At 41.3% G+C, this 25,587-nt stretch overlaps 1 protein-coding gene across 5 annotated transcripts in view; it reads right to left on the reverse strand.

Annotated features, from left to right (window-relative positions):
* LOC122058895 (ABC transporter E family member 2) overlaps positions 1–22,808 on the reverse strand; it is a 43,397-nt gene extending 20,589 nt beyond the window's left edge. Inside the window, exons 1-6 of one of the 5 annotated variants that reach the window (XM_042621599.1) lie at positions 22,639–22,808; positions 22,439–22,550; positions 21,558–21,643; positions 5,018–5,115; positions 4,826–4,943; positions 4,643–4,732 (exon numbers count right to left, since the gene is read on the reverse strand). In XM_042621599.1, the coding sequence (XP_042477533.1) occupies positions 4,643–4,732; positions 4,826–4,943; positions 5,018–5,115; positions 21,558–21,643; positions 22,439–22,541 (495 nt within the window). In that variant the 5' untranslated portion in view covers positions 22,542–22,550; positions 22,639–22,808. Of the gene's footprint in view, positions 1–4,642; positions 4,733–4,825; positions 4,944–5,017; positions 5,116–12,479; positions 12,547–21,557; positions 21,644–22,438; positions 22,551–22,638 lie in introns of those variants that run through there. The other 4 variants (XM_042621601.1, XM_042621604.1, XM_042621600.1 and 1 more) reach the window with 4 other exon arrangements.
* Positions 22,809–25,587: the final 2,779 nt, after the last annotated feature.

Genomic DNA, 25,587 nt, shown 5'->3' on the forward strand with positions numbered 1-25,587 from the left:
TTTCTCTCTCCTACCAGGTTGGGTTTTGGCTGGTTTTGCTCCTATATGGGTACTGTATCCTTGGGGGTTTATTTGATGGTCTTATTTCTTTGTTTCTTGGTCCTATTTGTATTTTTTAGGGTTATAAACTACTAGGATAGTTTCTTGTAATCTACTCCTGCATTACGATGAGGAAGGCGGGAGAAGAGGGAGAGGACGTGGGAGACATGATAGCAGTCGTGATAGTGGAGAGATTGTATGGAAACACGGAGAACCGATTGATGGCGATAAGAGGCATACAAAATGCAACTACTATCATAAGAGGTTTATGGGTGGTGGGGCCACAAGACTTAAACAACATCTGGTTGGAAATTCCTCAAATGTGGCTAAATGCAGAGAAGTGCCTAATCATATTGCCAAGGCCATAGCTGAAGACATGAAGGGGGGAATAAAAGAAAAGCGACAAAGGAGAAGACAACGATAGAGGTTGAGGAGGCACTACATTGCTCCCGTGCATCGATATAATAATGATAGTGATGATGACAGTGATGACCCGGTGTATGTGCCTGATGGCATGAAAACTAAGCAAGAGGCTAGAGATTGGCGACAGGTGCAAGCATTGAGCCAACAGAGTCTTCATGAGGATATGGAAAGGCGTAGACATGGAAGGGCTAGTCCATCTAGAGCAGGAGGTAGTGGATCTTCACAGATCCCTTTGCCCTTTAGGAGATCACACAGTACAAGGGTAGCCCCACCTCCACCTCTAGTGGTTCCACCTCGTGTGAACCCCGTTCTACAACAGGATCCCCGTGCGTACAGGAAAAAGGGTAGTAAGCAGCGTAAGATAAAGGAGATGTGGGGAGACATGAAGGCTTATGTTGGGGAGGCAGTGTCTAAGTGGATGTTATTCCATAGCATCCCAAACAAACGCCACTATAGGTCCCTATTACCAGACGATGCTTGATGCTGTGACTGAGGCCGGTCAAAGAATAAAAGGGCCGACTGCATATGAGGTGATGAATGTATATTTGCCAAAGGAGAAGGCCGACTTGAAAGCATATATTGATGAGTTAAAAGTTATGTGGAAGAGCTATGGAGCAACCATAATGTGTGATGGTTGGACAGGGCCCACGAGAAAGTCCATCAATTTTATGGTTTATTGTGATGGTAGAACCATTTTCTTGAAGTCTATTGATGCATCCAAGGAAAGAAAGGATGCAAAATATATTTACAAGCTTTTGAAGGATGTTGTGGAAGAAGTTGGGATACAAAATGTTGTTCAGATTGTGACTGACAATGGAAGTAACTACAAGAAGGCCGGAATTAAAATGATGAACTACCCTAGATTCCAACTCTTTTGAACTACTTGTGCAGCACACTGCATTGACCTAATGTTGAAGGATATGGGGAAACTTAAAATTGTACAGATTGTGGTTGAAAAGGCTAGGCAAGTGAGCACATTTGTCTATAATCATGGGTTTTCATTGAACCTATTGAGGGAGAAGTGCGGGGGTGACTTGGTCAGGCCCGGTCTCCCAAGATTTGCTACCAACTATATTGCACTCCAGAGTTCTGAATCCAAAAAAGTTGGTCTCCGATCCATGTTCGCATATAAGGAGTGGGTTGGTTGGAAGGAAGCAGGAAACCATTTCATCAAAGGAGTTTTGGACACAATTGGGTAAAGTGGTTAAAATCTTGGCACCAATTGTTGGCGTGTTGAAGTTGGTGGATTCTGCTTTCAAACCCACCTTGCCAAGCCTGTGGGCTGCTATTGCAATGATGAAGGAAATTGTCTATGTTGCCAACCAACGTGGAAGTAGGAAATTTATGGAAATACTATAAGACTGTTGGGAGCGCCAGCTTTCGCATCCGTTGCATAAGGCTGGTAAGCAAAGCTGAATACATTATTTTATGTGATAAAAATGCATTAATGTTCACATTAACAATAATATGTTTCGTCACATTTTAGCATACTATTTAAACCCTAGGTATCAGTACAGCAAGGGACTTGCATTGGATCCGGATCTTCTAGAAGCAATGAAGCAGGTGGTTGCCAAGTTACAATCAAACCCCGATCTACAAGCCAAAGCCAATACTGAGGTTAGTTTTGTACTACTATTACTATTATACTATAGGAATCTAAATTTCAGTACAATGGTTGTTAACTAGGGTCCTATTTATAAATTTGTTATAAACAAAAGAATTCAGGGATGCATTAGGCAGCTTCAGGTCTCCTGCACATATGCAGGTCGTACAAATACTGATCCTGGTATGAAATCCAAATTTTAGTATGTTACTTATACAAGTGTTAAGTGTTTTAGAGCATAAATAATCTTGTACACTTGTAACTTATAATGCAACTGAATGGTGGGTGTTGTATGGGGGTTCGTCTTCGGAATTGAGGAATATTCCATCAAAGTACTCTCCCAGACATGTTCTGCATCTAGTTGTGAAAGAAATTAGAGCACATTTTCACTCATCTATTCGAAGAGGCGGAATCGATTGGGTTTGCAATGTCTGAATGACTTGGTGTATGTGCATTACAATATGAGACTGAGAATGCAACACATACGCATGGGTCAGAATAATGATAGGGGCCAAATCGAGCTGGCTAATATTTTCCAGATCGACTCAGATGACGAGGATCCTCTAGTGGACTGGGTGAGGGATAGAGGCAAGCCGTTGATTGATCGGCCGAGAGGTAGGCCGGACCCATATCTCGTGCGAGAGATGGCAGTCAATGTTGATGATTATATGGCTACAGATGGAAAGATACATTCACAGTCCCCTCGACCATTCGAGCCTGCACCTGGTAGGGATGATGCTGATGATGATGATGATGACGAAGAGGATTAGTCCATTTCATCGGGTGGTCGTACCCACACCCAGACTCAGACACAGACACAGACACAGACACATGGTGATGGTGATGGTGATGGTGATGGTGATGGTGATGGTGATGGTGATGGTGATAGTGATAGTGATGATGATGATGGTGATGAAGGAGTTGATGTGGGATAGATATCTCCCATACCCCAAAACGTGTGAGAAAGAAGAAGAAGAAGAAGAGAAGAGAAAAGGGAAGGGAAGAAGGTAAGAACACTTTTTGTCCTTGATCTTTCGAAACCATACCTCAGAATTTCAATATTTAATTCCAGTAATGATACAGGTTTCTTTTGTGTTCCTGAGATTTTGGATAGAGGAGAATGATTAGAACTTGAACAAGGAGCTTTTGGAGACCCTATTGTGCAAGGGATTCATATCATATAAGGATTTGAGGATTCCATTGGGTTTTGGTGAAGGAATTATCCATCCCAAGATGAGTTGAACATTGAAGGATCGAAAGAGAGACTACGTAGAAATGATTCGAAGGGCTTTCAAGGTAAGAGGCAAGAGACTGTATGATTTAATTTGTTTTTGAGGTGCTATATGGGGGTAGACCATGGTCTAAAGGTATACAAATTCTGATTGAGAGGTGATGAGAGAGAAAATAGGGTTTTTGCATGTTGTTAGTATTTTCTGGGTAGAACAACAGTCTGAGATTGTTCATGTTGTCGACCATAGCTAGGGCTTATTTTATGCTCTTGATGGTGAGATGATAGACCTTTGGGTGAGATGCCCTTGGCTGAGACAGCCTTCCCCCTTCTTCCCTTCCTCTTCTCCAATCAATCCCAATCTGAAGCTGCTGATTTTCATCAATACTTCCACCAATTTGGGGCTGAGTTTCTGTTGCGATTATTGCTGATTGAAGGAAAGGAAACTCCACACTTGTGATACTGGTTTTTGAGGTCTCTTGGTGAAACACGTCCAGGCCATCGATCTCCCTATTCAGCCATCAGAATCTGCCCATTTTTCAGGGTAAAATCCCCCCATAGGAAACCCCACTCGATTGGATTATTGGCCTGCTGAGGCAGTGAGGCTTAGTGTTAGTTATCAAAAATCTCCTATTTCAGTCCTAATTCAAGAATCAACACAAGTCCAGATTTAGCCATCAGTTTGGCCAGAGTCTTTGAGGTTTGATTTCATCCATACCTCCCTACATTCGATGGTAATCTCTTTCCTCAACTCCTTGTGTTGCTATGGTAATCTCTGAACCAAGTACCTGTTTTCTGGTTTTTCAACCCTAGACCTGCTCTGCATAGGGGTTTTTAGGCTGCTGCCTTTTGTTCCATTTGGCTGGGATTATTTTCTCTCTGTGTTGGGTATTGTTAGAAGTTCAAAGGGTTTTTTCTATAACCTATTGATACCTACTGCTGAGTTATATACATTATACTGTTATCAGATCTGAACCAAGTACCTGTTTGGGTTCAATTCTGTGATCCTGTCTGGGGTTAGGTTAGTTGAGAAGGGTTGCTGAAACATTCACATGTACACATGTTGCCCCCTTCCCACTCACCAGAACATAAAAAACATAAGCAAATCTAAGCCCTAGACCAAGCCCAAGAAAAGGCTCCAAAGTGAACTGTATTCAGGATGGGGGAAAAAGGAGACTAACCTTATTTTGCACAATTTCACCCTTACACCTCTCAACAAAGTGAAGAAATGAAGTTTGACCTTTAAAAGAAATAAACTTTCCATGGAAGGGAAAACAACTCCACAAGGTTGTATGATGATATATTAGTCATTCAACAGGATAACTGTCTTAAAGCAGGCATAAGAATACCTTCAGATTATCTTCCAAAATACGAGTGAAATAATTTTGCAGTTCAGACCCCCGGAAGTTTGTCAATATTTCCTGCCAATCAGGAGGATTCTGCGAAATAAAACATCATCAGAACTAATAGATAATACATTCACTAAAAAATAAATACAAGCAAAACCAAAATGAGTCAAAGAGAAACAGTACATTGAAACGACCCAGGTTAGGTTTTAACTTCCCCGCCAAAACTTTGAGTGCAGTCGACTTCCCAATACCATTTGTTCCAACCAAGCCCAAAACCTGCCCAGGTCTTGGAACCGGCAACCTGTGATTGAACTTCTCAGCTTCTTGTCCTCCAAAAGCTTTAAAAACGAAAATTGAAGAAGATTGTACACTAACCTGTGCAACTTGAAGGTGTTCGGACCATAACGATGGGTCGTATCTCTATCCAGGTCTTTTGGCAAGTTAATGATCTGAATTGCCTCAAATGGGCATTTCTGCACCAGAAGGAAAACAACTCATCAGACTTGTAGCATATAAATCCCACAAATAATCAGGAGATAAAGACACATTATTCATATTTTATATAAGACCAAAAAAAAGAAAAACTCAACTCAACTCAGCCTTCTCTCAACTAAGCGGGGTAGAGTCTACAAGGATCCTTTTTCTCTAATCAGCTCTATTCAAAGCCACACTAGTTACAAGTTTCCTCACTTCTTCTCCTAGAGTCTTTTTAGGCCTACCCCTGGCTCTTTTAGTTCCTTCAATATGAATCAAATCACCCCTCCATACTGCGGCGGGCATTCAAAGGCCTCCATTTCACATGTTCATGCCACCCCAAATGACTCTTACAACTTATCATGTACCAGAGCTATTCATAAGTTCGCTCTAATTTGTTCATTTCTTATTTTATCCTTCCTAGTTTTACCACTCATCCATCTCAATATCCTCATTTCAGCTACACTAAGTTTATTTATATGTCGTTTCTTCGCTGCCCAACATTCAACCCCATACATCATTGCTGTTCACATAACTATACTATCAAATTTTCCTTTAAAGAGTTATAAAGGATCACATCGATCACATAATGATGTGGATGAAGACCCCATCTTTGGGCTTCACTACCAAAGGAGGAAAAAGACAAAGGCCTAAGGGAGAAGATCAGTTCTGATCCAGTTTTGCTTCATCAGACCAGCAGACCTTTGACCAGTTTTTTATTAGTTTTTGTTCCAAGTTCCAGCAGCCTTCGGTCTCCAATTTTGTCTCTTGTGAAGTTCCATCGATGGGTGTTGAAGCAGTCTTCTAGAAACCTCTAGATATTCCTATAGCTTTCTATAAACAAGACTGATTTTTGTCTTTTTAGTGAAGACTTGGACCGCAAGAGTCGATTCCCGCTTAGTGGAGAGCTTAGTTTCTATTTTGATGACTTCCTTTAAGTCTTAACAAGCAAGCATTGTAATTTAGGAAGTCCTCTATTTCCTTGGATAGGAGTTTCTACTCCACTTTCCTTTCTATAAGACTTTCTATTTTCCAGTTTAATTTCTAAAAATAAGACTTTCTATTTTGTAACTTTGACCAAAGCTATATAAAGGTCAGAACCGATTGTACAAGTGACAGTTTTTTAAATGAAATTGAAGCTTTTATTGTTCTAGATCTGAGAGAGATCATTGTTTCAACAGCTGAGATAGTTGTGGGTGAGAGGCCTAAAGCTGAGAAAGCCTACCCCCATCCACATCTATCCCATCGAATTCCTATTCCCTAGCTTCTTCTATTTCTCTTGCTTCTATTAAGCCCTATGGAAGCCCTCTTGAAGAGCCAAAACATCAGCAACAATTTGAAGACCAGAAGACAGCCTGCTGCCCAGATCAATACCTATTTTCTGTTAGGGTTTTGACCTGCCGATCATCCTCTGTTCCTACCAAGTCTAAAGCCTGTTGCAGCCAACCATTTGGGGATTTATTGGACCTAGTGAGAGAGACTCGACCAGCTTTTGAGCTCCATCCTTGGTCCGGTTTGTGAGCTAGTGAAAATCTCCAGATTTGACCTAATTTTGCCCTAAATTTTGTTACTCATATCTCTTCAAACAGTGTTCTGTCTGTCTTCCCGTTTGGAGGTTTTCTTAAGCACCACAAGCCCTCCACTCAACCAGGTTCAAAGGCTCTACTGAGCCTTGCTTTGTGAGTTGTTAGATGAAGCTATTTTAACCTAACTTTGGGTTTATTTTCATCGTCTTTTCTGTTGAATCTGAACCTGTTCTGATTTTTGTTGGAGCTTGGGATTTCATCTACTGGGGTTAGCATGAACCTGAGGGACTAATCAGGCCGAAGGCCTAGATACCAGTCGTTAACCCCAAAAAAAATCTTACATTACACAACAATCCAGATGCACCCCTCCAAAACAATAAGTATCCAAATGGAGAAAAGAAAATAACATTGTGGAAAACAAGATAGGTATTCTCTACAATGACACCGTAAGACTGATTAAAAGGGATGTAGTGCAGCTTGGTAGCACATTTGTTGGGAACCAGCCTCTCCGTAAAGGGGGTAAGGCTGTCTACCTATATACCCTCCCAGAACCCTGCTTAAGTGCGGGAAGCCTTTGTGCATTGGGTAAGAGCCTTTTTTTTTTTTTTTTTTACAAAATGTCACTATTATATCCGTACAGTAAATTTTAGCATTTTGTGATTTGAGTGCAGATGAGACACAGGAGAATGCAAATACGAATGAGTATTGTGTAGCAGTTGTCTTCTGTCGAGAAGGGCAGGATGACCCCACATGCACATGCTACTCATGTTCTAAGTATTGGAAAGGTTTCCAGCCACAGAAGAAGAGGTCAATGTAATTCCCCTGACACTGAAGAGAGTTACCCGAACCCTAGTAGCGACATGCACAAGGAAACGGCCCACACACTGGAAATCACCGAAAGCGCCCTCCACACAACCAAAAATGCTTTGTTCCACACATGGTGTACAGAAACACCCTACATCGGCTGGTGTCCGGTGAGCACCCTCCGGTGAAGGTACTGGCCAAAATTGGATTATTTGGCCATGGGGCCCGGGCCCTCGCACCTGTGCACCTCAAACCACTCTCAATAGCTGGTACAACTTACCAGGGGATGGATTAATATATTAAGTCACCCCGGGGTGAGCCACTAGTGCCAAATGAGGGATTAATCCAGTAATGAATGAAAACTCATTAATTACCCAAACAGCCCTTATGTAACTTAAGTTGCTATAAATAGAACCTCTTATTCATTCATTTCTTTCCTACCAAACAAAGAGCAAGGGAAGGGAGAAAGAAGTGTGACAATTACCCAAATCCCCTACAATCAACCCTCCCAACCTAACCCTATGTTGGGGAAATGAGGTTATGCATGTATGTTAAGGGTTTACGGTGATCATAGGTGGAATTGGTGTCCATTGTATAAGGTCCCAACCAAAATCCCCAAATGTTGGGTAGCCTAAACCTCTAAATTGGGGAATTGAGTAAACATAGGATTCTATCATCTAAGTCACTAATTACACTAACCCAAGACTAAGTGGGGTGTGTGAGTGCTCCCTACATGTAAACTAACCCTAGAACCATAAACCTAGCTTGTAAGAAATGCAAAAGGGAAAATGAGAAATTAAGTTGGGATAGGCACCCCTCATGGAATCCAAAAAGGACCCAAACCACCTGCGAGGCAAATCTGGGCAAAGAACACCAATATTTTGCTTCACCAGCTAATGGACACTGATGGGTGAACTTCAGCCGGTGAGCATCCACTGGTGAAGGCTATAGATATTTTTGGGACTTTTTGTGCACCCTCGGATTCATTAGTTGGTGAATTCACCCATGGGTCACCACCAGCCAGTAAGCATCCACCGATGAATCACCAAGCACACTGTTTTGGCCTTCTTTTTTTTGGTCATTTGACCTATAGGAAGACCTTTCCTATGCTTATAGTTGACATAAAACCCCTATGTTTCATAGGAATAGAACCGGCTAACGGTGGGGCAACGCGGCACAAGACCATCGGCATTACACAACAAGTAAAAACTCAAGGTGAGTGGGTGTTGAGAATATTTTATAGAGTATTTATAAAATGTTTATCTATGCATGTGATCATAAACTTGTGCATTATAAAATCTGTAACTGTTGAGAATTTGAATATGCACAATGATGAGTATGTTCGTGTTGATGAGAGAGATGCAGGGTAGCCAAAGGTTGGGTTCCAACACTTTATGCCCACAGTGTGTGTGTGTGTGTGTGTGTGTGTGTGTGTGTCTGTGTCTGTGTTGGTATTGATGAATGGGATGCAGGGTAGCCGAAGGTTGGGTTTCGACACTGCATGCCTATGGTGTGTGAGTGTGGGGTACATGGTAGCCGAAGGTTGGGTTCTGACACTGTATGCCCATAGTGTGTGTGAGTATGTGGTGTGATGTGTTTTCACGCTAGATTGCATTGGGCTAGGAGAATAACCCTGGTGCTACAACCCTTGCCAATAGGGGGATACGTATTAGCTTATCCTACCGTCCAAATGAACGAGGTTGGGGGAATTTCCGGCGACCGAGGTGGGGGGTACGGGGTACCGGCATCATGACAAAACCCTTCACCGAAGGTTGGATTCTGATGTTGTGGCATACCCATAACTGAAGGTTGGATACCGGTGTCGTCGTATATATGGGGGGATTGTTAACAGGAGCTTACTGGGTACTGATATTGGATACCGGATACTGATATGCTCCTGACTCGCAACTAACTTGTATCCTCGGGGACCGATAACTTATATTCGTGACTGAGGATACCACCTATGTTGCAATAGCACTAAAACGTAATATGGACTTAGAATCTGTTGACTACATAGTTTTTAAGGCGCTGTTAAGGCGTCGCCTTACTAGCGCCTTGGCGCTGATGCAGTCTAGAGATGGTAAGGCAGTGCTCCGCCTTATATGAAGTGGCCGCCTTATGGGTTTTTTTTTTTTTAAACACATTTTAAAATTACTTGATGAAGATTCCAAATATAGATTTTTTATTGGTAGGTATATGGTTTTGTTAACACTTGAGATGTACAGGATCAGCTTTACTCCACCAAAAATAACCAAAACAAAAACACGATTCACAAACAGGGTTTGGATTTTTTCAAGGGTTTTAAGAAAGGACTTTGAGAAGGAATCAAGGAACAAGGAAGAACCACTGATCCAGGCGACTATTTTGCTCCGGCAACGTAGTTTGCTCTGGCAGCGGTGAGCTTCATTCTTCTTTGACAGGAGTAGAAATATAGTGGATGACCTTAGGGCTTAGGCACTCATTTTGGCATCATAGAGGTAAGTATAATAAATACTTGTATTTTTTATGTCTTCTTTTCTTTATATTTATAATTTTGTTTCATAATTATGTATTTATATTATATGTTAATATGATGTTGATGATTGATGATTGATGATTGATGATTGATGATTGATGATTGATGATTGATGATTGATGAAGATCTTACATTGGTATGAATTTGAACTTTTAATATTTATTTAACATATGAGTAATAGGATTCAACTAGGATTTGAGCCAAATAGATTGGTTTTATAAAAAAAATTACACAGGAACGCTTTAGTCAATAAGGCGACGCTTTATGCCCGCCTTATCGCTAAGGTGCTCCGAAAGACCCTCAAACGCCTCCGTCGCCTTACCGCCTTAAAAACTATGGTTGACTACTTGACCAGGCTTGTGTGATAACAAACCAGATCATGACATTGCATTCATTTAACACGCATTCATTTGGTGTTGTCGAGTTTTTTCCTTATTGTTGCATTGCATATTGTTTGCATATCCACCCCTCACTAGGCTTCATGGAAGCTCACCCCATTTGTTGCAAATGTTTATAGATGGTGATCCAAGGAACCTTCCCGAAGCTTTGCACACGAGGCAGGTTATGTGTGTGAAGACTATGCCTTTGGGGCACCCTGAAAATGATAGTATTCGTCTGCTTTTTTTATTCTTTTGTGTACATACCTAATGTAACCCTGGGGGTATTATTGTAATTATGTTCTAACAGGTGTAAACAATCTTTTATGTAAATATGATATATATCAATAGAATTCACCAGCTGTGTTATCTTACAGATTCCTATTTGTATTGTGGATTTTAGATTCATTTAATAACTTTGTGACATTAAAGTACTACATCGGAGATCCTGGATGGATTGTGGGCACAGTTGCATGTCCAGGTCACCATCCTTCAGGTAAGTGGAGTCAGAGTGTGACAGCGGGTGCTATCAAAGCGTGATGCTCTGCTTTAAGTCATAAATTTATGAAATGTTAGGAAATTTGGTGATTAGAATATAAATAAAAGCTTAAAGATAAAGACATAAATCATAGTACACGCATGGGGGACTAGACAGGTGTTGAAATCCGATAATACTGATAATTCCATTAAAAGAGCATAAGATTACATTTACGGAAAAAGAAAAATTATAAGAAATAAGACAAGAAAATACATAACAAAAGCTACTAGACCAAACAACTGGCAAGTTCATAATAACTAGTGACATAAGCAAAATAACAGAAAACACAAAAAGCTACTCCTGAGGAAGAGGATGTGATGGCAATGAAACAGCTAGGGTGCTGTCAATGAGCCCGAAGTAGGTATTCCATCGGAGGGTCCGTATCTCTATGTTTCTAACCCTTCCCTCTAGGTTGTCCAAATGGGTGTTTAAACCCTGAAAACCCGCCTCCATCACTTGGTCCCACCTTACTCCACCACCAGGCATTGCAGAAGTAGAAGCCCCACCACCATAACAGGCTAAAGCATAAGGAGGTGGAGGAGTGATCTCTCTGTGTTCATGCTACACTGGATACTCCTCTTCATCATTATCTTCCTTGTCTCCTTCACTCTCTTCAGCTTCCTCATCTTCTTCCATGTCCTCTTCATTGTCCTCACCACCAGCAACCTCCACTGGCACTTAAGGAACCTCCTCAATAACATAACCATCATTGGGGCCAATGTCCATTTCACCAGTGAATGGATGTCAAGGGGATACCTCTTCTATCCATCTATAGGCTCCCCAAGGTAAGGAACCCCGAAATGAATGAAAATGCTAGTAAGAACCCTACCATAGAACATGTTACCATCTTTTGGATATTTGGCCCTGTACACCATAGGCCTCATCATCAAGTATGGGAGGTTGATTGGAATTCCCACGTAAATACAAAAAGTAACATAAGCCTAAAGCAAGGAGACCTCATTATAGTGCCCACTACCGGGTACAATATTAAACTGGATGATCCGGCAAAGCACTTTCGAGGTGGCCCTGAGATGCTTGAATCTGGTCCATCCTCTTGTTGCCCCAGTTTGCTGTTGGCTCATCTCGTCCAAGTTAGCATGAGACATAAATGCCTTCTTCCTTGTCTTGGAAGCACAATATACGCTCACTGGAAATTCCTGTGATGGCTCCAAACTCGACTGTGGTAAAGGAAATATCTACCCCTATCACTCGGCTCATTAAATAGTGGTTGTTCTCACCAACTTCCAGGCCTCTCAGATTATAGAAGAAGCTACGAACCAGCCTTGGGTAGCATTTGCTTCTCGGGCCCAAGAGCTCTTCCCAACCCAAATCTTGGAACCTCCTGGTTATTCCAAAGGAGGGCATCTGATGATGAAGGATAGGCTTCCCGAGCTCTGCAAGTATGTCTCCAAGCACCACCCAACTTTGAGCACTATTTGCACACAAGCATACAAGGAATATGTAAACAAAGTGAATGCATGCAAAAGAAATGGGTTATTTTGAAGATCACAAATTGGGCATAAAAGCCCTATTTAGGGTTTCACAAGGAAGAAATTTGGGGAAAAAAACAAGAAATTAACCAAGAACAGTGATTAAACCTTACCTCGTGCATGAAAGCGGCAAAGAATGGTGGTAAAATCCACAGGGTGAAGTTCGCTCTCTAGTCGCACCTGGCAAGAAAAATCAGTTTTTGAAATGAAATGAGAGTCTTGGGCTTAGGTTAAATAGACAGTAAAACTCTCACCGGCTAGTTTTACCATCCACCTATGGAGGTATTTTTGGGTATTTTTGGACTGACTTTTGTGGGCATGCATAGATGGTCAATTCATCCATGTACATATATTAATTTGGTTAAATGATGTAAATTTTGGATGGAATTGACAGTGTTATCTCAAAAACAGGAAATCCCAATGGCCCTTAGAAAAGCCCGAGCACAAGCGGGACGGCTACCCAAAAGGCAACACTATGTCACTAGATCCACTATTGACCGGTCACCAAATCTTGAACATGAACGAGAACCAGTGCCTGTAGCCCCTAATTTTGTCTACTCGGGATGTGACTTCCATCATGGGCAATACGCTACAGGGGTTACAGCAGCAGCAAAATACTATGTTGCAAGGGTTGCAACAATAACAAATGGAATTTATGACGGTATTGAATGCATAGATCAATATTGTGTTTCAGGCTCGTGAGGGCCAAATTCTTCCTCCACAAGTGCAGTAAGTGCCTAATGCTGCACAGACAACTATTCCTCAAGTGCATCAGGTTCCCGCACCCAAAGTTCATCCGACAGTGCATCCGACAACCTCTCGGCTCCACAACCTGACCCACCAGTACCACAAAGGCAAATGACACCACAAAGTGAGATCATATTGCATCTAGTGATGGACATGTGAAGTTAATGGAGCCATTCCAAAAATTTAGGCCTCCCTATTTTAGTGGGATTGCACAAGATCCATTGCAAACTACTAGATGGGTTAAGGGAATGGAAAAGGCCTTTGAGGTGTCATCCATCACAGATGAGCAGAAGTTGATGTGCGCTAATTACCAGTTGCAGAATGAGGCAAGCGCATGGTGGAAATCCACTAAACCTATCTTGGTTGCCTTACAACCCAACCTTACTTGGGAACACTTCAAGGTTGCATTCTACAACTATTTTCCAAATAGTGTAAAGGAGAGAAAGGAGGCAGAATTCATGGACTTAAAGCAAGGATCTAGGTTAGTGTTGGAGTAATAACAAGAGTTTGAAAAGTTATTTTTCTTTGCGCCTGAACACTTGAAAGGAGACATTGCAAAAGCTAAGAGGTTCGCGAAGGGGTTAAGACCCTCAATTAGTGCTATGTTGGCGGCACAGTGTTGTAGATGCACATTATGGAAGGAGATATGAGAGGAAAAATGGTCCAGCCAAGAACGCCAGCCGAACCCCTACTTAGTCCACTTGAGTGGCTAAGTCATTAAGTATAAATAAGGGCCCATTGGGCCTATCGATTTTATTAAGTGATATGTCCAATCCAAATTGTCTTAGGACTCTATTTGTTTTCCACATAGGTTTATTATTCCTAGTCTCAGTATGACTGTAATTAGGAAGGTCCTGCCCTCTATATATAGAAGAGTTTATGTAAACCTAATTTTCAGATTTGAACAAAGAAAATTGCAGTCGTTATGTTAAAACAACTGAGATAGTTGTGGGTGAGAAGCCCTGGCCGAGACAGCCACTCCTCCCCCACATTCTTTAATTTCTTTTCTTAATTTCTGCAATTAGATTTCTGGTTTCTGTTTACTGTTACAGCAGCTACCAATCTCAGAATTCAGACCTGTTCTTGGAGCCAATCAATCTCCTTTATTAGCCAATTCAGAGGTCCAATCAACAAGGTCTTTTAAGGACTAGTTCTACTCTCCAAGGGGGCCACTCGATCTCTGCTGGAAGGTCATCAGCAGCTGTTCACTGTTGGTTCCTGCAGTTATTGATTTTCTCTCTCCTATGTCAGAAATCAAGAACTTCCATAACTCTGCGATCAGCCATCGGAATCTGTTGATATTTGGGGGTTTTATTCCTCACACCTAGGCCTACAATCGACCAGAAGAACAGCTCCATTGGAGCTACACACAGCCAGCCGCACCTCTCTCTCTCTCTCCCAATCGCAGGTTTCTCCCTCCTCTCTTTTGGGACAGTTTAGCTTGGGGTTTTGTTCCTGTTTTCAGGTTATATTTCTAGAGTATTGTTGCTGGTTGTTTCTGTGTTATTTCTCTGACTTTCTATCAGCTATCCTTAAGGCTATTGTGGAACTGTTAGTTATGTACTTGGGGTTATCATTGTGGGAGTTAGTAACCTCTTACCAACTTATGCATTACACAGTACCTTAATAGTTATGCTCAAGTGGGTCCAGGCTATCAAGTCTATTGAAGATTAATAGAGGGACAACTACTCATCTCAGCAAGGAAGAATAGCAGCAGCACCTAACAGATTCAGTAGGGGAGCTTATTCCAATGCAACTCCTAGTCAGCTCCAAGGCCAGAGGCAGGGCAAGCTTCACAACCACCAAGACCTATTGTAGCACAGTCACAGATGGTACCCTTTAAGTGTTATGTATGTCAACAGACGGGTCACTTTGACAAGAATTGCCCACAAAGGACACCAGGTGACCCATTTGTAGGACCTCCAAGACCAATGCAACCATTAGCAGCTATCCGTCCATCTCAGGTACCACAGAGAGCCATACCACAGGGAAAAGTGTTTGCACTGACTACTGAGGATGCAGAGTCTTCACCCGGAGTTGTCACAGGTACATTGTTGATGTCGATGACCCCTGCATTTTTATTGATTGATACGGGAGCATCACATTCATTTGTATCCCCAACTTTTGTTGCTAAGATGAGCGTTAAGCCAAAGGTGTCGACACATAAATTAATTGTTAACACGCCCATTGGAAATGAAGTAGGATTGGATGAAATATATGAGCCATGCCCCATACAAAACGGTAGGCGGGACATGATTGCTCACCTAATCAAGCTGGACATGCATGACTTTGACATCATTTTAGGCACGGATTGCTAATCCGCCTATCGAGCATCTATATTATATGCCGAGAAGAAGATTATGTTCAAGCCTCATGAGGGAGGTGAGTTCATGTACAAAGGGAAAAAGGTCAAGAAGTTCAAGAAGCTAGTTATATCTGCACTTGAAGTAACAAAGTTACTAGAGCAAGGTGTGAGGCTTACTTGGCATCTTTGGTAGATACAACTAAGGTAAGCAAGCCTTTAGAGGAAATAGAGATTGTGAAAGAATTTTCACACGTATTTCCCGAAGACTTGGTTGGATTACCCCCGGACCGAGAGACAGAGTTCATTATTGACTTGGTCCTATAGCAGCACCTATATCCAAAGCCCCGTACAAGATGGAACTTTTAGAATTGAAAGAGCTAAAGGAACAATTGTAAGACTTATTGGAGAAGGATTCATCCAACCCAGTGTGTCCCCATGGGGAGCACCACCGCTCTTTGTCAAGAAGAAAGATAGAAGTATGAGAATGTGTATTGATTACCGAGAGCTCAAACAAGTTGACCATCAAAAACCGGTATTTGTTGCCCAGAATTGATGACCTATTTGATCAAATGCAAGGTGCAACAACATTCTCCAAAATTGATCTTAGATTTGGGTACCATCAACTCAAGATTAGAGAATGTGTCAAGAAGACGACTTTCAGAACCCGTTATGGACACTGAATTTCTAGTCATACCATTTGGCTTAACCAATGCACCTACAGTGTTCATGGAATTTTGTTGAACAGAGTGTTCCATGATATGTTAGACAACTTCGTCATCGTCTTCATGGATGACATTTTGATCTATTCGAAGTGCAAGGAAGAACATGCTATTCACTTGAGGTTGGCACTGCAAAGGTTAAGAGAGAAACAATTGTATGTAAAATTCAGTAAATGTGAATTTTAGCTTTCACAAGTACACTTTTTTAGGCATGTTGTTTCAGACAAGGGCATTGAAATAAACCCTAGAAAGGTGAAAACTATTTTGGGTTGGGAAGCACACAAGAATGTCGGTGAGATCCGTAGTTTCCTAGGGCTAGCGGGATACTACAGAAGGCTTATAGAAAATTTCTCATGCATTTCTGCTTATATGACCCAATTGACATGGAAAGAAGTGAAATTTGAATGGTCTAAGGCATGTGAAGGAAGTTTCCAAGAACTGAAACAGAGACTAGTGTCAGCTCCAGTGTTTACTATTCCATAAGGCAACTCCGAAATTGTAGTATATAATGATGCATCCAAATGGTGAAAAGAATTAGGAGCACAACTTAGAAATAGGAGCAGTAATCTTTGCGTTAAAGATTTGGCGTCACTATTTGTATGGTGACCATAAAAGTCTGAAGTACTTTGTCACGCAAAAGGAGCTGAACATTAGGCAAAGAAGATGGTTGGAGCTAATGAAAGATTATGACTGCACCATCCATTATCACCCTAGGAAAGCCAATGTAGTGGTTGATGCTTTAAGCAAGAAATCCCAGACTTTGTCACTAGCAGGCTCGCAGCATTGACTGTAAATGAATAGTTGATTGAGCAAGCCAGGAGAATGGATTTGGAGCTACTGATGAATGAGGTAACAGTAACCCTGGCTGCACTAATGAAACAACATTCTTTTATAGAGAAAATTCAATCTACCCTAGCTGTCAAATGAAAATCTGCAGAAGATAACAAATGATATAAAAGAAGGAAAACAGAAGGACTTGGACTTCAAGTTGACTGAAGATGGAGTCCTGAAGTTCAAAGATAGACTTTGTGTACCCAAAGATGAAGAAATGAGGAAATAATACTAAAGAAAGCACATAACTCACCCTACTCAATCCATCCGGGTAGTACAAAGATGTATAAGGACTTGAAAAAAATCTATTGGTGGAGTGCTATGAAAGCTGAGATAGCCACTCATGTAGCCAAGTGCCTAAACTGCCAACAAATCAAGACTGATAGACAAAGGCCACATGGTTTATTGCAACCCCTAACAGTACCAAAATAGAAATGGGAGCATATCACCATGGATTTTGTCACAACACTACCTCTTACTCAGAAAAGGAATGACACAATCTGGGTAGTTGTGGATCAGCTGACCAAAGTAGCATACTTCATTCCTTTGAAGATCACTTATTCCATGAAGAATTTGGCTCAACTGTATGCTAACGATATTGTCAGACTTCAGAGTGTACCAACTAGTATTGTCTCCAATCGTGATTCCAAATTTACCTCTATGTTCTGGAAATGTTTACAAAAAGCAACGGGGACACAGCTGAATTTCAGCACAGCCTTCCATCCACAGACAGACGAGCAGTTAGAGAGAACCATACAGACTTTAGAAGATATGCAACGTGCCTGTGTTGGACAAAAAACTATAGTTGGGATGAACATATATCACTCATAGAGTTCTCCTACAACAATATCCATTAGGCTACTATAGGTATGGCATCTTATGAAGCTCAGTATGGCAAGAAATGTAAGACACCCTTGTATTGGAAGAAGTTGGAGAGAGAAGAATTTTGGGCCTTGAACTAATATAAGTCACTTGTGAGAAAGTGGATGTGATCAGAGAAAGGATCAAGGCAGCTATGTTGATGTCAGACGAAAGCACCTAGAATTTGAAGTTGGTGATAAAATATTTCTGAAAGTATCACCAATGAGAGGATTGAGGAGATTTGGCAAGAAAGGAAAGTTAAGTCCTCGATTCTTGGGACCTTATGAAATTTTAGGCTGAGTTAGAGCAATAGCATTTAGCAACTCATATTTTGACACATGTACCTTTGGAATTGGACACTGATTGGAGATATATGGAGTAGCAAGAAGAGATCATTCTCCGCAATCAGACTGTTTCCTATGTCCTAGTCAAATGGAGAAACCACTCAGAGCAAGAACATGAAGATGAGACAAATATAAAATACCCTGGAATGTTAGGATTACTAGGTACGTTCAATTTCGAGGACGAAATTTTTTATAAGGAGTGGGAATGTTATACCCATAGCCTAAGTTTTCTCATTTTGTGACTAGGTACAAATGAGACACAGGAGAATGCCAATACCAATGAGTATTGGGTAGCAGTTGACTTCTGCCAAGAAGGGAAGGATGACCCCACATGCACATGCTACTCATGTTTTAAGTATTAGAAGGGTTTCAAACCATAGAAGAAGAGGTTAGTGTAAGTCCCCTAACATTGAAGGGAGTTACCCCGAACCCTAGTAGTGAAATGCACAAGGAAAGGGCCCACACACTGGTAATCACCTAAGGGGACCTCCACACAGCCAACAAGCTTTATTCCACACAAGGTGGACCTAAACAGCCTACACCGGCTGATGTCACACCCTCCGATCAAGGTCCTGGTCAAAATTGGATTATTTGGCCGTGGGACCCGGGCCCTTGCACCCGTGCACCTCAAACCACTCCCAATAGCTAATATAACTTACCAAGGGATGGATTAATGTATTGGGTCACCCTGGGTGGGCCCGCGAGTGCCAAATAAGGGATTAACCCAGTAATGAATGAAAAGTCATTAATTATCCAAACAACCCTTATGTAACTTAAGTTGCTACAAATAGAACCTTTTGTGCATTCATTTCTTTCCTACCAAACCAAGAGCAAGGGAAGGGACAAAGGAGAAGAAAGAAGAGGGAAGTAAGGGAGGCCACCTACCCATTGAAGGTAAGTTCCTCTCTCTCTCTCTCTCTCCCTGCCTTCTATGTAATTTCCTCTCTCTACTACCCCCCATTCGAAACCTAAGCTAAATAAGGCAAACCCTTATCGAAATCCCTCCACCCACCTATTCAATCTACAAATTGAATCGGGGTTTTGTGTGGGGGACCTAATCTAGCAAGTTGGTCCCTCATTTTGAGTGTGTACACCTCCCACATAAAAAGCCTCATCTCAAAACCCCAATTTCGACAACCCAAACCCTAGAATTGTGACAATTGCCCAAATCCCCTAAAATCAACCCTCCCAACCTAACCTTATGTTAGGGAAATGAGGTTATGCATGTCTATTGAGGGTTTAGGGTGATCATAGGTGGAATTTATGGCCATTGTCTGAGGTCCCAACCGAAATCCCTAAATGTTGGGTAAACCAGACCTCTAAATTGGGGGAATTGACTAAACCTTAGGATTCTATGTCATCAAAGTCACTGATTACACTAACCTTAAACTAAGTGGGGCGTGTGAGTGCTCCCTACATGTAAACTAACCCTAGAACCAAACCCTAGCTTGTAAGGCACCCCTCATGGAATCACACACACTCAGACCTTAAAAATGACCCAAACCACTTGTGGGGCCAATCTGGGCAAAGAACACCCACTTTTTGCTTCACTAGTAGGTGAACTCCAGTCAGTGAGCATCCACCAGTGAAGCCTATAGATATTTTTGGGACTTCTGTGTGCACCCTCGGACTCATCAGCCGATGAACTCACAGGTGGGTCACCACCAACCAGTGAGCATCCACCAGCGAATCACTAGGCACACTATTTTGACCTTTTTTACTGGTTACTTGACTTATAAGATGACCTTTCCCATGCTTGACAGTTAACATAAAACCCCTATGTCTCATATTAATAGAACCGGCCAACGGCGCAACGTGGCATGAGACCATCGGCATTACGCAACAAGTAGAAACTCAAGGTGAGTGGGTGTTGTGAATATTTTATGAAGTGTTTATAACATGTTTATTTGTGCGTGTGATCATAAACTTGTGCATTATAAAATTTGTTACTGTTGAGAACATTCATAATGATGTGTATGTTGGTATTGATGAGTGGGATGTAGGGTAGCCGAAGGTTGGGTTCCAGCACCGTATGCACCCAGTGTGTATGTATGTGTATGTTGGTATTGATGAATGGGATGCAGGGTAGCCGAAGGTTGGGTTTCAGCACTGCATGCCCATGGTGTGTGAGTGTAGGGTGCAGTGTAGCCGAAGGTTGGGTTCTACCATTGTATGCCCACAATGTGTGAGTATGATTGTGATGTGATGTGTTCTCATGTTAGATTGCATCAAGCTAGGAGAATAATCCTGGTCCGTGCTACAACCCTTGCCAATAGGGGGATACATATTGGCTAACCCTACCGTCTGATGGACCGAGGTTAGGGAAATTTTCGGTGACCGAGTTTAGGGATACTGGCATTGTGACAAAACTCATCACCGAAAGTTAGATTCTGGTATTGTGGTATACCCATCACTAAAAGTTGGATACCATTGTTGTGGTATATACGGGAGATTATTTATAAGGGCTTAGCGAGTACCGATGTTGGATACCAGATAAATGCTCCTACCTCGCAACTAGCTTATATCCTCAGGAACCGATATCGTACATTCGTGACTGGGGATACCACATATATTGCAGTAGCACTAAAACCCAATATAGACTTAGAATCTATTGACTAGGCTTGTGTGATAACAAACCGGATTATGACATTGCATTCATTTAACACGCATTCATGTGGTGTTGTGCATTTTCCTCGTTGCATTGCACATGTGATTATGCTTTGGTTGTATGTCCACCCTCACTAGGCTTCGTGGAAGCTCACCCCATTTGTTGCAAATGTTTTTAAATGGTGATCCAAGGAACCTTCCCAAGGCTATTGGCTAGGAGCTGACTCTTTATGGAGATGATCTTTGGGTTGAGGAGCTTGTTGCACACGAAGCAGGTTGTGTGTGTGATGACTATGCCTTTGGAGCATCTTAAAGATGATAGTATTCATCTTCCTTTTATAATCTTTTGTGTACATACCTAATGTAACTCTAGGGGTATTATTGCAATTATATTCTGACCAGAGTAAACATTATTTTGTGTAAAAATGGTAAATATGTAAACATTCTTTTGTGTAAATACAGTAATATCAATAGAATTCCCCAACTGTGTTATCTTACGGATTATTATTATGTATTGTGGATTTTAGATTCATTTCATAACTTTGTGACCTTAAAGTACTGCATCAAAAATCCTGGATGGAATTATGGATACAATTGTATGTCTAGGTCACCAGCCTTCAAGTAAGTGGAGGCGGGGTGTGAAGGTCACGTGTTCAAACCCTATCACCCCTACTTATTTCTCCTTTGGACAGTAAGCACGGATTAATTGGGGCCAATTAAAATTTGACAAATAATCAAGACAAAAAGACTAAAAGACAGAAACCATATTTCACAAACCTTGACACAAATACCACATCCAATACAAAGTTCTTCAGAGATGAAAGCAATCTTAGATGCAGAAGTGACTTCGATACACAGTTTTCCTGCAGCAGGACCAGAAGAAGGTAGGGTTAAGGGGTCATGTATCACCACAATTACATATATAACATTCCACTACTGCACTTCATTTATGCAAGCAAAGAAAGATGCTTGCAGGAAACCAAACAAGCAAATTCAAACACAATGATTGAACCTATATGGATATTATAAATGATGTAGATGCTAAAGCTGCGCAATGCAACAGACAGACAAAGGCAAGTTGGCTTCCATAAAAATGATACATGGATATGCTCACTCATAGAGTGGCATTGAGCTCTCTATTTTATCAAGTCCACAGGTAACATGTAATTTATCTCCATTTAAGCTGCCTTCAAACCTTGTCTACCACATTTAACATGAAAACTCCACAATCAAGATGTTCTGCTTCTGCATGAATAGTAAAATCAAGAAGAGAAAATGTGTCTGACGGCAACAGACTTCAGTTTGCACTCAGCAATGCCCAATCTTAGCTGAGTAAGGAATAATTTTGCATATTATAAAGAAAAATAAAAAGTACTTTGAACAAAATTCCAAGTGAAGAATAAAATCAGAACAGACAAAGGCACACGGCTATCCACCGAATCAATTTTTGCTTTAGAAAACTTATAAATATATAAAAAACTTACGAAACATTTCGATCTCAATGCGAAAATTCTAAACTGAGAACCCCCAAATTCTGTTCTGAAATACAATTCTTAGCTTGAATACTTACAGACAACTAAAGATATCAATCAACTCAAGCAGAAATTGCAAACAGATCAACAGACGGAAGGAATATCATTTGAGGGATTCGAAATTACCAGTTTTGACGACAGGACAGCTCTTCTTGCATTCCTGGCGGCATTTCTTAGGCTTGCAACGGTCCGAACTGACGATAGCGATACGAGTCAATCGATCCGCCATCGCTAGGACCTATAAGAAGATCGAGCGAGACAAATGAAACCGTGAACTAGTACAGCAAACAGTAGACAGAGAACAATTAGAAATAAAGAGAAGAAACCCTATAAATCGCAGAGAAAAGGAAGAAGAGCCAAAGAAGCCAAGTCGAAACAGCTGGGTAGAGGGTACGCTGAAAGCCTCGTCTGCTGATCAGGTTCTCAAGGAAGAGAGAGAGAGAGGGGACCTGAGAGGTGTCGTGCGACGCTGAGAGCGTGTGCCACCACGGGCAGTATTAAGAGCAGTGATTACATTAGGGTTTAAAAAACATAAATCGGTGATGGAATCGATCCTGCCGATTCGACTCGGAATTCATCCCAAAACCCTAGAGTTGATCATTTAATTTAAAAATCCAGACTCATGGGGATCTTTGAATGAATATTTCGATTTCAGATGGTGGAAATCCAGATCAGTCCTAAGCGATTTCAAGGTGAATCGATTCATTCTCAACTTTTTTTTTTTTCTTTGTAGAAGAACCACAACCCATGGGAGGAGAGGGGGAATTTATTTATAGATTACGTGTAGTACTCATGGATGGAGATTGGCACATCTCCAATATCCATGGATCGGAATTTGGCCAGATCATTGTACACATTACCAACAGGGCCTTCTTAGCCAGGGAGTCTACAATACTATTATTCTCCCTTGGAACATACACAAAATTATAAGCAACAAAGTATGAGGAGACAGGCAAAATATCCTCCAAAATAGGCCTGATCTCTAATGGTGATTGATGAGCATTCCGTTGAAGATAAGCGACAACATCCTTGTTGTCCGGCTCCACAATTAGCTTGTCAAAATCTTCTGAAATGGCTTCAAGCAAAGCAGTCTGAATAGCAATTAATTCACCAATGATGGGTTTAGTGAAAGAAGATGGAGATGATAATGCAAACTTGAAATGCCCAATGTCATCTCGAACAATGAAACCTATTCCTCCTATTGTGGTGTTTGGAATCAAACTTGCATCACAATTGATCTTGACAAAGTATTGTGGCGGTGGATTCCAATGTTGGTTCAAAGGCGTTGAGGCATGTACTCCTCCATTATTTGAGGCACATGTGTGTGGATCAGGATCATTCAAGAATCATGTGTTAGTTTAATTTGTATTTGCATTTGCATTGTTTTCATGTGTTACGACAAGAAATCATCTTTGGCAGCCATGGAACCTACACAAAGAGGAAAACATGAGAGAGTGAGCATCGGGCTGATCCGGTGGGGAACTCTTCAATGCCTAAGTCAGATCGGAAAATAGTCCACTTCTTCACAATGTGTAAATTCTATAGTTAGGTCGGAGAGAGCATATGGTGTTAGTTTAATTTGTATTTGCATTGTTTTTATGTGTTACACTAAGAAATCATCTTTGGTAGCCATGGAACCTAAACAGAGAGGAAAACACGAGAGAGTGAGCATCAGGCTGATCCGACGACAAACTCTCTGATGCCTAAGTTAAATCTCTATGCAAACAGATAATCCAGTAAGCATGGAAAAGTTCTGATCCTTTGGGAAGAGAGTTTACTTGGGTATTTATAGCTAGATATGGCAATCATCAAGAGAGTTCCAATCTAATAGCTTCCTTATGCTGGTAGGAGTCCATGTATGGCAAGACTTATAGTAGCAAAGTGAATATGGCGGACGTCACGGTCATGGTAATTCCACGTATTGACCATGACCATATTCTAGGGGATATGGTGAGATATCCTTCCTTTTAGGGATGATTCGATATTCCATCAAGTCCTTTTCGGACTAGGATGAGTCCATTCCTTGTTCACGTGTCAAACTTGGATGATCCACTAAGGTGCATTGTGATGAAGAAAACTATTGGAATAACATGCCGAGTGACTTAGGTTAGGTGGCCTGATTGCCAAGCCACTTCATGTCGAGCTGCCCATTGCATGTTTTGCTTGCCGCATAGTTGAAGGCGAGGCCTTGGATATGTCGTGGGGCCATGGTTGCGGCACTATCTCGGGTTATTCAATTGATTAGGTATCACACGATTCTCAAACGTCCTACTAACTAGTTTAAATAAGTCGTTCGGCAAATAGTCCACTTTGTTATTGTCGATCGGTCAAGCTACATATGTCCTAGGTTGGGGCTATCATATAAAATGTAGTTCGTATGTGAATAGACAGCTTGTCCAGCCCTGGATCAAAGTCATTTATGCTTACTGATGCTATCCCACTCGGCTTTAAGGACACACTTCTGGGTGGCTGCTTATTTATCCATAACAGAATGCCCCCTCACTCCTGTCGATCCACTTGTGGTCGGCCAGAGTATTTTGACCCTACTTCATTATGATAAAATAGAGTCTTGTGGGTGTGTGGGTCTCTTAATTTTTCCAACCTAGGATTCAATTAGTTGAACCCTACGTCAGTACATCTAATCCCTAAAAATTTTAGAATTTAACATGCATTAATTAATTCGAAGAACTGAATCCGTTTTCCCCAAAATAAAGACACTACACACTTTAAGTATAGGGAGAGATAGTTTTTTGAGCTGAATTGTGTTCGAAACCTGACTTAAGCTTAGGTGAGCTTATAGTCCTCTTGTAATTTTTGGAATGTTTTGATTTTCTTTTTATTTTCAATTGAGAGAGAGATGAATTTGGTAACCCGTGCTTTAAATTAATAAAGTTCTTGCTTTTTTTTTTTTTTTTGGTAATAATAAAGTTCTTGTTTCAGTGGAAGGAATTTGAACACATCCTAAGGTAGGGTGAAATTTGAATGTGAAAAATTGTGATCTTGAGTATAGTCTAGTTTACTTGAGTCCTAGTGAGGAGTTAAGACCGGAATCAGGTATTTTTGTAATACCATGCTTCTTAAACCCGGTCTGATTTCGCGGTTGAACCGGTTTAACCATGCAGGAACCGAACTAGAGGGAGTTAGAGTGGGTTCCTTATGGGCTATGATGGCTAGGGTGACCTTAAACACCGGCTGGCCCGACAAGTCCGAGCCAGTGCCAGAAGAGACGGGAGTGCCCAAGCCGTGTAGATGCACCTACCATAAGGCCATGTACG

The sequence above is a fragment of the Macadamia integrifolia genome, chromosome 13 (genome assembly GCF_013358625.1).
Source record: "Macadamia integrifolia cultivar HAES 741 chromosome 13, SCU_Mint_v3, whole genome shotgun sequence".
Taxonomy (NCBI): Eukaryota; Viridiplantae; Streptophyta; class Magnoliopsida; order Proteales; family Proteaceae; genus Macadamia; species Macadamia integrifolia.